This window comes from Pipra filicauda, unplaced genomic scaffold (genome assembly GCF_003945595.2).
Source record: "Pipra filicauda isolate LSUMZ 115617 unplaced genomic scaffold, ASM394559v2 scaffold26_size5592650_pilon, whole genome shotgun sequence".
In the NCBI taxonomy this organism is placed as follows: domain Eukaryota; kingdom Metazoa; phylum Chordata; class Aves; order Passeriformes; family Pipridae; genus Pipra; species Pipra filicauda.
In genome coordinates this window covers 4030415-4043024 of record NW_024104387.1, presented here as the reverse complement: position 1 = coordinate 4043024, position 12610 = coordinate 4030415, and the positions used below count along the sequence as shown (strand labels likewise).

The 12610-nt window shown below is 44.6% G+C and overlaps 2 protein-coding genes across 2 annotated transcripts in view; both read left to right on the top strand.

Moving 5' to 3' along the window:
* Nucleotides 1-1243: 1243 nt before the first annotated feature.
* On the top strand, nt 1244-2162 carry LOC120323474. The gene is made up of 2 exons (XM_039382430.1): nt 1244-1773; nt 1957-2162. The coding sequence occupies exons 1-2, from the start codon at nt 1328-1330 to the stop codon at nt 2147-2149; spliced, it is 639 nt and encodes a 212-aa protein (XP_039238364.1). The 5' UTR covers nt 1244-1327; the 3' UTR covers nt 2150-2162.
* Nucleotides 2163-2472: 310 nt separating this feature from the next.
* The window catches only part of DENND2B (DENN domain containing 2B), a 170312-nt gene continuing 160174 nt past the window's right edge, over nt 2473-12610 (top strand). Inside the window, exon 1 of the mRNA XM_027737460.2 lies at nt 2473-2643. The gene's annotated coding sequence lies outside the window, so the exon portion shown is untranslated. The remainder of the gene's footprint in view (nt 2644-12610) is intronic.

Below are 12610 nucleotides of genomic sequence, written 5' to 3'. Positions count from 1 at the left end.
TGGCCGGCTGGGCGAAGGGGGTGCGGGCGAGAGGGCACAGCATCTGCATCCGCTCCCCGAAGGAAAACCCGCTCACCTGGGTCGGTGAAAGAAACCGCGCGGCGTTTTGGCCCCCTGCGAGCAGGGTTTGCCAAAACAGCCGGTTCGCTCCCTGGGAGCCGGGTCTGTCCCAGGAGGGTTCTCCAGCGAGGCCCTGGTCACCGCTTGGAGTCGCCAGATGGGCTCGGGAAGCGGCTCCGTGTGAGTCAGAGCCACCCCGAGGCCTCGCTAACCCCGTGTGCCCTGAGGTGACGGTGGGAAGGGCTAAATACGCACAGAAACTTTCTTCAAGTGCGGTATGGCCAAGGTTAACGTGGAGGCCCCGATTCTGCAAGTCCTCCATTCTTGCTGAGAGCTTTGCTAGCTGTAATCTGTTTGGCAAACAGCAAAAATAATCCCCTCCTAGTTTAAGTTTTACTGTCGTCTTCCAGTTGCTTAACCAGAGCAGCAGCCAGGGCCTGTAATAAACAAGCCCTTTGCAGGCTGCTTGTTCATTAAAGCACATTCAGAGCCCCAACTCAGTGTTCAGATACAGCTTAAGTTTGGTCTCCTGTACTCACAAGAAAATGTAAGCAGTTGCTGGAGTGCTTGAGGTCTGGGGAACTGAGTGAAACATAAACAGAGGAGAAAAATAATATTTGATAAAAGCAATGTTAGCATGTTTGATGGGCTGGAGAAGCAGCCAGAATAGACTGCTTCCTGCTTAATTGGAAGCTGAATATCTTTCTATGCATCATTCCTTGTTAGCAATGGTCTCCTGGAGAGGCAGGTGAGTTTGCTGTCTGGCTGCACTTGTGAAATATACTTGGAAAGGCCCTCCTGTATCCTTTTCCTAACAGGGAGAGAACCATTCATTTGCTACTCCTGCCAGGTACTTGTAGCAGTAGCTTGTTCAGGAGGTAAATTATTCCTTGTGTGTTGAAATATAAACTCCCACCATTTTTTGATGTTCGATGACACAGTACTCCTTTTGCAGCTGAGTAAATACATCTGTCCCAAGAAGGCTGACAGCTGAAATAGCTTGTGCTTTGAAACACACATTCACATCAGGATCCAGATGAGAGCTACCCTTATTTCCTTTACATTCACTCTTTTGAAATATAATGGAGGCTTGTGAAATGCTGGGCATTTACACCAGATTCCTTGTTGTATAGGATGATGGATCAGAATATCTCAAGACAATGTATTTTGTTTTGCTGATGAGGTGGCAAAAGCCAGGAATAGTTTATCCTGAGCACTTGGTTCTGTGTTCAGAGAAGTATCCTGGTGTAGGAAACCTCATAAGCATATGCCTAACGTGGAACACCAGTTTGCTTCCATTTCAGTCAACGGAAAGAAAGTCAGTAAATGCTTAAAGTTCAAGAAATGTGTAGTGCTGGAATTTGTACTTCCAGTTGCAGAATACAGGTGTCGCTCTTTTTTTTCCCCTTCTGTATCTAGTGTCATTTGGTTAATATATTGTGAAGTGACTTGTTTTATAAATGCCTACATAATACTTCAAGATCTAGGAGCAGTCTTTGTATTTTGCAATACTCATGGTCCTGCTAACAGCCAGTATCCTGCCTCTTCAGTGTGCTTTTTTTATATCAAACGTCTTGTGCAGGTTTCTCATCTGCCAAACCATCAGAAGCCACACGTGTGTGCCAGGGAGCTGGCCTGCCCAATGCTGTTGGTGGCCTGCGCGGAGTACGTGCTTTATTGCTTGTACCGCACACAGACCTTCTTCACCCCCTGGTACGTGTAATGCCCTGTGTCCTGGTGTGCCAACTGGGCACCTCGGGCTGTGCTCCCGAGGAAGCAGAACATTCCAAATTGCTGCCAGGAGCTGCTCCCAGCAGGCTGGATCTGAACTGAGGTACCCGAAATGAAGTCCAGAGGCAAGCCGCTGCCTCCCTCTTCCCCCCTCGTTCTCCACAGGTGCTGTTGCTGCGAGCTACCCCGGGAAGCTCGGGAAAGGCCCCGGGAGCTCTCCCGCTCCCGGCGCCCTGATGGGATCCATCTGTCCCGCGCCTGGCGCAGGATGCGCCGCCTGCTCTCCTCCTTCCTTCCGTTCTGCCCCGAAAGCGGCTCCGCGCCGGGAGGAGCGCAGAGCTCGGAGTGTTTTAAATAAAAAATAAACTGTATCGCCCCTCCGGGCTAAAGGGAGGAGGAAGGCTGTCAGGCGGGGGTCTCAGTCCTCCCCTCCTCCGCCCATCGGGTCCCGCCGTGCTGCTCCCCTCCCTCCCTCCCGCCTGGCCAGGACCCGGGTTTGGGGCCTGGGGGGTGGGCGCCCACCCCTCCGCGGGGCTGGGGCCGAGCGCTGCTGGCGGGAGCGGCGTCTCGGGCGCCCGGGGCAGCCCGGGCCGGGCTGCGCTGCGCTGTGGGAGCAGGTTTCTTTGTTGGCTGCCGGGTGACTGGTTCCCATTAATCTCCCGCACTGGCCGTGGCCGTCTCCACTTCCTGCCTTTGCATACTTCTCTCCCTCGATCTCAGTCCCTTCCCTCCCCCTTCCCTCCCCCCCTTTCTTTCCCTCTTCCCAGCTTCTCCAAAAAAGCTACAATCGCCAGGGCTGCGGGACGGGGGCTGGAGGCGGCCGGCGGAGGGAGCGCATCCCTGCGCGCCTCGGTAAGGGCCGGGGAGCCGCGCTGCCGGGCGGCGGTCACCTCTGGGGGGGGGACCTGGGCAGGGAAGCGGGACTGGGGGAGAAGCGATCGGTCGTGCTGAGGGTCGTCGTCCGTGCGCTCCGAGAGCCGCCCGCCTCCCGCCAGTGGGGCGGGCCGGGGATGCGCGGCGGCAGCGGCGGGGGCTCCCCGGGCACCGAGGGTCCCCTGGACCGCCCCTGGGGCAACGGAGCTGCCGGAGGCTGTGCCGGTGCGGGCTGGCCCCGCTATCCTTGCGGGACCCTGCCCTGCCCGGGGGGAGCGCGGACGGGCGCGGGGTCCTTGCGCACGGGCGGAGCGCGGAGTCGGTGCTCCCGCGCTGGTGAGCGCTGAGCCCGCGGGACGCTGGTTTTCGCGTGGGTGGCGTGGGCAGAGGCGCTGCGGAGGGACAGAGCCCGGGAGACCACCTCGGCGGGACTGGGATAACTCCAACCCGCCTAGGGAGCCAGCGCGCCGAGCGCGGGGCTCTGCTCTGGGGAGAGGCGGGGAACCGCGGCACTTCTTTTCCCTTGCAATGCCCGCTCGCATCGTCTGTCCAGCCGGCTGCAGGGTTTGGTTTGCGTGCGTGTTGGAAAGAGTAGAGGAGCCACCTGGACTCCGGCGGAAGACTTTAGGATCCCAAGACAGACTTGGCTGAAGAGCTAAGGGAGCTGCTTCAGCAGTTCACTTGGTGGGAAAATCAGATGTACTGCTCTTGGCTTGGTACCAAACGTTTCCATTACTAAGGTCACTGCAATCAAAGAGTAGTGGCTACATATGAGAGAGCCTTCTTGAGTTTACTTCAGTTTTATCTCTCAAATGGACTTTGAATATAGTAGTCAAGCTAAATAAAACCGGATGCATAGCATTACTGCATGGAGTATGTTAGTAGTAGTGTTTTCTACACCCTTATTCTGCTGTTGTACTGAGTTTGGGGAATACGTTTTCTTTCATTTTTTTGCTGATTTTAACTTCAGCCATATATTGAATAGTCCAATAAAAACCATCTAGAGTGATCAAAGCCTGTGGAAGATGAAGGATGAAACCATGAGTTATAGTTTGATTTTTGATGATAGCGTGAATTGAAGTGAGGCTGATTTGCCTTTAAGACTTGATAATGTTTTGTTTATACATGATTAATTTATAGTTAGTAGATGAAAGTATTCCATATAGTGGAAGGGTAAATTAACAGAGCAAAGGTAGAAGTATCATGCATTTAGGGTGAGATTCGAGAAAGTCATGTGGGTTTTAGGAATATAAAAATTTAACTTTCATTGTGGTAATCAGGTTATGAAGATGACATAGTAGAAATCTGTAACCAGGTTGACAGGTAAGAGTAAGATTTATGGGTTTGATCATTCATTTCCCTCTTGCTTTAAGATTAGTTATTTAAAGGAAAACTGCAACACATTTAAGGAATTGTGATGACTTTAACAAGTTACCTGAGAGTATAGTCAAGCACTTTTTAAAGTAGCTACAGTCTAAGAGTGACTGCTAAGAGCTAAGAGCGACTAGACTGATATGGAACTGATGAAATCTTTCTTCTGAGTTGGAACCAATTTCCTCTGAGATCATGAAGTGGGACTTCTTGGGAAGAGGTGATAGGGATGGTGGTGCTGGGCATCACTGGGTAATAGAGACTGTCCTGCTCCTAAAAGTCCATAGCATGTAGTCTCTCGTATGCAGAAATAGGAGAGCCCTGCCTGGCTTGGCTTTTTGCTACTCCCTTCAGGGTGCTAAACTCCCCCAGCCAGCTTGCACAGTGTAGTCACTGCCCTTCCTGGTTCAGTGGAGGAGGAGAGTTGCCTTCTGTCCTCTCTTACCCCTGCAGCGTGTTTGTGCTGTGCCTGCCAGAATGTGCTTCAAGGAGCTCAGGACCAAGCATTGCTCTCTCCCTTTAAGTAAGTGACTTAACATATACTGTAGCTCTTTAAGGAGCGTGTGACCCCTTATTATTGGTGACCCTGTAAACCATTGTGTAATCTGTTGACTGTAACATACCATGCCAATTTATTTTGGTTGGGAAGTCTTGCCAAGGACCTGATGGAATAGCATGATTTTATCCACTTTATTGTTTTCATTGTGTTTCATAAACATCTAAGACCCTCTGGGAAGAATCACTGGGGCGACTGGGCCTCCTTTTTTTAATTGTTGGTTAAATAAATGTTGCCAGTTAAAAAAAAAAAATAAAGTGGTATGCAGGATCTCAGAATGCCTGGAACAGCAAAGCACTCGTGTTTAGGAAGCAGGACTATTTTTAGTATAGGGGCATTTAAAGAAATGATACTAGCCCCTTGTGAAGAGGTCACTGTGAAGTGCACCGAAGAGCCTGCTTTTAACTGGAAAGCAAAACCAAGTTTCCCACAGTTGAGTAAAGTGAAAGAACCAGATTTGTGCTTTTCCCACTTAACTGAAGAGTGAAAGGGTGGACTTTTTTGTTAGTTTACAGTAGTGGGAGTGAGGAGGCCCAAATTCTTATCGTTAAAAAAAAATAATCCTGGTCTTGATGTGACCCTTGCCTTTCTGATTCCCTCCAGAGAGTGACTGCAATGTAGATGTAGGACTGAAAGGCGTTTAACACTTTCAGAGAAGGGCTGGGAACTGGGAGATGAGAATATGGTGTATCCCTTGGGATGTGTGTTTGTGGGAGGTCAAAAGTCTCTTGAACGGTTGCCATCCTTACCTATACCTAAAAGAACTGGAGTAAAACTTAAAAGAAAAGAAAAGAAAAAGGCATGGGTGTTGAGAACCCCAGGTGATTTGTGATCCTAAATCAATTCTGAATATGGGACTGAGGCAATTCATCTGCCTGAAAAATGGAAGTACTCACTTTGGATGGCTTAAGAGAATATGGTTTAGGGCAAAGTTACCACTGTGTGCTAGAGCTGTCATGTTATCTGCAGGGTCTTGAGTAATCTAGCTATGGTTAATGCAACCCAGTCTCCTGAGTGCAGAGGACCAACATCTGCACTGATCAGGCTTTTAAAATGTACCAAATGATAACGGAGTTGAGTTTTGATCCAAACTTCATTGATGCCTTGTTTAATATAAAATCAGTTTAGATTATGAATTAGGATATTTTAATTTTTTTTTTCTTTCCAGTGTTGAGTGCCATGTGTGTTAGTTTTGTCTATAGTGCGCTATAAAGTGTGTGCAACTGTTGCTTTTCGGATTCTTTGGTCTGCAGTTGGGATTAAGTTGGCAGTACAGATAGAGGCAAGTTTGGGGAACTGAATCCAAATATTTACATTCTGAATTTGGCCTAGTTCTTGTGCTTGTAAACACTCCTAGTCATATTAAACTTTGGTGAGGTTAGAAGTGGCTTTGCCAAGCCTTGGAGAGTCACACCCTTGAAGACCTGAAATTCCCCTCTTTGGGAAGAGTTTTGAATATGTTTTTTGGTTGTACATACATCAGCTGAGAGTTAGTACTCACCATTTGTACCCTTCATTTGACTGCAAAATCTTTTCTTTTGGTCATGTAGAAATGCCTCATGCTGGTGAGATGTGTCAAGTTAATCGTCATGGAAGAGAAGTCCTGCCCACCTATGAGGTGCTGTACAGACTCTGGAAATCCTGGTCTTCCTGTGCTGCTCTAGAGCTCTGCCCTGGTAGAGAGGGGCTGTAGTGAAGTTTCCCCTCCCTCTATAGCTACTGTTTTCCTGGTCCTTGATGTTTGTACGTGCAGAAATATGGTTTGGAGACTGATTTGAGCGATGGGGATGCTCAGTTAGAGTTTCAGATTTAAATCCTTTTTTCATTCATACAGGCTTTAAACAGCTGTCAGATTCTGTTAGAAACTTTTTATTCACTGGGGACTGAGCCTGGAAGATGTATTCTGCATTAGCAATTGAACTTTCTGAAGTCAACAATACTACAGACTGTAGGTATAGGGATCAGCTAGTACATCAGTTGAGGTCTGTAGCTTTGCATTGTTAGCCATCCTAGTTTGGGCTGCATTAGCTTAATCCACAGTGAACATGTTTAGGGTAATGTAACTTATTCTCCACCTGGAGTATATTCTCGGAGAGTTAGAACTGTTGAGGTAAATGAACGGTATAAGTCATACAGCCAGTGCTTTTGATACATTCTGCTGTGAGCTTCTGGCCTTGGAGATGCACTTGTTAGGTCGAGGAACATAGAACAAGAGTAGGTGTTCATTTTTAATGCCACCTTCTACCATTCTTTGAAGATATGTTTGTTTAAGCTGTAACTGTATGCTGAAAAGTCTGTCAGCTGTTGCAGTGTGGTTGAGACTTCAGTGAATCTGAGCAAATGGAGAAATCCTGAAGGACACAGTGGAAGCACAGTGAGTTTCTGTCAGAAATGCACCCTGTATGTGTTCACACACAGAGAAACGGGAAGTTATTTCAGTTTGAGTGTATCTGTCTCCTAATTTCTCTTTAAAATGAAGATGTAAAAATGCTTGTTGTGTTAACATTTAGTGTTAGGACTGGTGCCAACACAGGAAACCAGGTCTTTGAGTTGAAACTTTTAACATTATTCTGTAACTCCCCTGTTATTAGAAACAGTTGCTGTGTAAAGTTTTAAAACCATTATTCATTTCATCATTTTGATGGGGTTGTCACAGTGAGTTACTGGTTTGCATTTTTTCCCCTTGAGAAAAAGATTAGTTGTCTTCATGGGACATCCAGTCACAATCATAGAGGACAAAGCACTCTGCTCAGCCTGCTATTCCAAGTATTAGGGCAGAGACCAAAGACTTCAGGAGAACTGGCCTGGAAGATCTTGCAGCCTTTCTTCAGTGAGGAGCAAATGTTCCAAACACAGACTCTGGCCACTGTTCTGGGAAGTCCTTCAAGTCAGGAGATGGATGTGTCTCTTAACATTTTTGCTTTCAACATTGTTACTACTTGAGGGAGTAAAAATAGTTTTTGCAATATGGGGTGAAATGAATGACGAGTTCTAACGATTTTGATCCTTTGTCCTCATGAAAACTCCTATCACTCAAGGTCACTGAAAAGAATCTGAAGTCATGTTTCTTTCTATGTGGGCACAACATGCTAAAGAGAAATGGGGCATATTGACTCGCTGTGTGTGAAAGTGCTTCTCATTTGTGCTACGGGATTGTAATGGTTGAAGTTTCCAGTTTGCCTCATACCTTAATCCTGGCTCTAGGCTCACAAGATCCTCTTAGCCAGTGCTGTTCAAATGAGCTTTATGAGCTGGGAATACTGTTTTGAAGACATGGCAGATCAGCAAAATGCAAAAGCTTACCAGATAATCAGCAAGCTCTGCTTATTTCCACTGTTAAGTTGCAAATTGGGCAGCAATTCCATACCACAGCTTGTATTTTACTGCCTGCTATATCATTAACTAATGTTTGAGCAGAATATCCCCTGTACCACTGAAACTGCATAAGAAATTACTGATTTGACAGACAGGTGAGATCAGGGTGGGGAAGGAAAGAAAAGGATCGTAAAGAAGAGGCGTAAAATCATCTGCACCTCCCTGAAGGTCATTTGTAATGATTACTTAACAATCTTCAAAATTGTTAAAACAGCATTCAGTTCTCATCAATATAATTCATGCAGCTTTAGGTTAGAGTACATATTTCTGTTAGTGTTTTATGGCTGTATCTACCACCATTTCACTTGTGGAAATGAGCAAATATCCAGAATTATTTAATTGTAATGCAGGGAAAACCAAGGACAAACACAGGGAGCTCGCACTGTCTCCTTCTAGGCACCTGTCTTTTCTAAGAGCCCATGTGACACTCATTAGCTTTAATGACACAGTGCTGATTGTCTGGTTTTGGTATTACCTGACCTCCAGGTATCTTCTAAGCCTCCCTCCCCCCTTTCACAGGTGCTGTACTTCAGCTCTGCCCACCCCAGTGTTAAGGATTGGTGCAGAGAGGTGTCCTGCTGATTGGCTCAGTGCTTTATTATCCTCTGAAGCAACACCTTGAGCAGGACTATTTGAGGCTCTTTGCTGTTGTTGTAGAGCAGCTGGCAGAGGAACTAGTTTTTCTCTCTGGAGGTGTCCTCAGGCCTGGGAAGCAAAGTGGGGTGGATGTTGCCAGGTGGCAGAGCTACCTTCTCATCTGGTGCCAAGGTGAGTTAGGGATAATCTTCATTGGCCTGCTCTTTTCCTGTGGATACATAACTTGGACAACACAGATAACTCTCTAGAAAAAATAAATTTAGGAGAGGCAAGGGCCCTCAGAGTCTTGACATTTTAGGTACAACTAAAGCTTCATCTAAACCCCTGTGCTTTGGGGAAACTTGCCCGTGAGCTCCCAGGAAAGTGTTTGAAATAATTTTCTTTGTTTTTTTTTTTTTTTTTTTTTTTTTGATGTGCTGCTTTTCTGCTTTCTCCTTTTAGCCCTTAGCTTCCCTCTCAAAGGAGGGGTAAGTGTCCCCCTCATCACAGCATCTGGGCTGTAATGAACTTTGTGTTATACCCTCTAGTCGTGCTGCTGCTGCATCCAAGCTGTGTGTGGATGTGAGACCTACATTTTGTGGATGCTGCTTTCACTGTGGCTTAGGGCCCATTAGGCCCTAGAAAGGGGATAAATGGTGGCAGATTCATCGTTTGCTTGTGAATCGAGGCTTTTTGTCTGTCACAGACAGTCCCTGGTAGCAGATATTTGAGCTGCTGGTGGCATATTCTAGTGCTTGGCTGTTGTTCTGATATTCACATTTGTATTTAGTGAAGCAGTGAGGGAGATGTCAGATTGTGCTTTGCAGTGTCATGTAAGATTTGATTATGATTCAGCTCTAATTCTGGTTTTGTTTGCCACTGAGTTCTCTCCCTATGAGAAAGTTGTCTATGAGATGAAGAAACCACCAAGAAAGTTGATGAATGTGCACCTAAGGTGAGGTCTCCCAAATGAAACAGTAAGAGAACCATAAAGTTTTCAATGACAATCACATGCTTCCGAGGGAGAATTACAGTGGAAGGTATAAAGTTATGAGAAAAATATGTTGTCTATCAACCTTAATGAGATTGTGTCTGGAGGGGGGAATGTTCCAGGATACATGGCTGAGGGTAAGTGATTGTCTTATCTTTTCAGTTGTGTGGATACTTGTATTGTGATACTTCTGGCAACCAAAAGACTGCAGAGGTTAATACGTAGTGTAAAAGCACATCCTATGAGAGAATTTGCTTTCTGCCCTCAGTGAAGCCATCTTCCCTTTTGAAGGTTAATGGTTCAAATTCTATCCGTTATCATTATTTTTAGCAGAGAGCATCATTATACATAGAGAGCATGAGATGAACCTCACAGTGATTTTTAGCATACTGGTGTTGACCCAGAACACTGTGGGTAGACTGATGTGATGGAGGAAAGAATCTGACCTGTGCTTAAGTTTGGAGAGACAGTAGAAAGTCTTGCTCTGTAGAAATGTATTTGAGCTACTGGGCTGGAGGCATGCTCTGGAAGCAGGATAATTTAGTGGCATACTCATGTCAGAAATTAAAATATGTATTGAATTTTGAGGGACATGCATATTCATGAGCCTGTGGATAATGGATAATACAGCAGGAATCCAGCCCTGGATAGCCTAGTACTTTATCTTGGACAAAAAAGCGCTTCCTTTTCCCTTTCCCGTATGCTTTGCAGCAGGACAGGTTGGCAAACACATCTACTTGTCAGCCTAGACAAACATGTAGTGAGGAGGTTAGCTGGGGTGGAGACCACACAAAGCAGCTGATTTGGACTAGGTGAATTATCCAGCATATAGGCAGTGTGCACTCACCTCTTCCTCACCTGGCACTGTATTTCTGGCTGTGACTTTTCAAGCTGTTTGTAAATCCAGCTTGCCTTTTTTTTTTTTTTTCCCCTTCTAACTTTCCCTCCTCTTTAGGCAAAGGGTAAAAGGGGAAAGACAGTGGTTTTTTTTGAGACTTAGCATGACCCTAAATGTTGGATAGTCAGTGAGAGATTTTTTGATACAAATTCATTGATATAAATTATATATAATCTTTTTTTCAGTGCATAACAAAGACCTACCTCCATAACTTCTAAAAACTGGATGCAGGAATCCTATGCCTGGGGCTAATGGAGTTATATTATTTTCATCTCTAGGCTTTATCAAGTGGATTTTAAAAATTTCAATGATGAGGGCCTCCGAATCAAATTAGGATTAGTGGTTTCTGGAGTAGGGGAAATGACAATAAAAACCAGGAGCTAAATTCAGGCAGTGCCAGAATTTTGATGAGGTACTGCAACAGTGTAGCATCTTTCATTTGTAAATCTAAAAGCGCTCAAGAAAATGTGAATGAATGAATGAAAGACTGCATCTGACTTTGGAATAGGAGGCAATCATCAATACAGGTGAGAGGGATCAGGAGGGTAATCCTGGGGACATTTAAAACCTTTTTTCTCCATTTTCAGTTTAACTCTTAGGGAAATCAGAAATATTTTGCAAGGCAGAATATTTTCTTTCATCTTGAACTGTAAATAAGCACCCAGAGTAGTGCCTTCAAGATGACAATACTGCTGCTGCCCTTCTGTGTTTCAAAAGGCACACACACACACACCCCACCACCACCTCCCCGAATGTAATTTCAAGTGAAGTTACTTTACCTCAAAATTTGTATGATCGGGGGTGAGACTGGCAGGATAATTTAGGCTTTTAATGCCTTGTTTCTTAACTATGTAATCTCAAATATTTATCAATGGACCAATGTATATATAGAGATATGATATTAATACTGTTTTTTCTTGAAAAGCTTGAGTTCTTCTATATCTACTTATCTTTGATTTTTGAAACTTAGTCATAACCATTATTTTGGGTTACAATATAGCAGTTATTTTGTATCTACTATCCCCATCTATCTCCTCCATTATCAACCTATGCCAAGAGGCAAAGATACATTCTGGTTCATCAATGTGCAGCTCAGGTACACCTTATGTAGGGCATGTCTATCATGACTAGTCGAAAGATATTAATTTACCCATTTCATTTCACAAAAGCAGGGTTTTCTATATGCAGATTAAATTACCTGTAGCCCCCTTTTTATTAATGGAAACAAACTTTGATACACAAGTTACTGCAGCAGATGTTTCAGTTATCCCTAAACATCACTTTGACCAGGGAGAGGAGGATATAAAGACTGTTTTTTTCCTTCAGAGTTTCTGATCTTTTTAAATGGATTCTCAGCTCTCTATAAAGCCTTAACCGGGCTAGATTCAAGCAGAGTAGAAAATGTTCTGGCTTTTGGTACAACCTTGCTGAGATTTTCTAAGTCACTTATGAGAGTTAGATGCTCATTTCCCATTAAAGTCAGTTTGAACCAAATACAAAAATCCTCAGTGTGGCTTTGGCCTAATTGTTTAACAATAAAACATCCACATAACGCTTCTAAGAGGGAACTCAGGATCTCCATGTTAGGAATGTGCAAGCAAAAGTCAGTAACTTATTGTTTCAGTGTTTTCCTTGTATTAAAGATACTTAGACATGTCTGCATATGTCTCTACTGAACCGGAAAAGTAACTCTTTTTAAAAACAATTTTATCCCAAAATATCTGCTTTACTTCTGTCCTCACACTTGGAAGAACACAGGTTTGCTATGTAATGTTTGTTTCTGTACTCTTCTCCCTTAGATTTTTATCCACTCTGGGAATAATTGCTCATAAAGAAGAGCGTGTTGGTCTGTCTCCAAAAGAGAATAATTTATTTTTCAGAAGCAACTCTTAACTACAACATATATAGAAAGACATAAACGTGGCTAAAGAGATACTAGCTTGCAAATCTCTTGTCTAGTTCTCTGCTTTATTGTTCACTCATTCAGGAGTCCTCTAAGTCATCCCATTACCTGCAATCTCAGTTTCCCTGTGCATCTGTAAAGCAATAACTGATATCTCCCCATATATTCCCGAGATCTGCACATTAAAGAGGCAAAAGCTACAAAAGTTTGTATTAAGCTGTTTTTTATGACATGTAACTTTGCAGTTTGTGGCATTTCTTTTGTAACCTGGAAAAG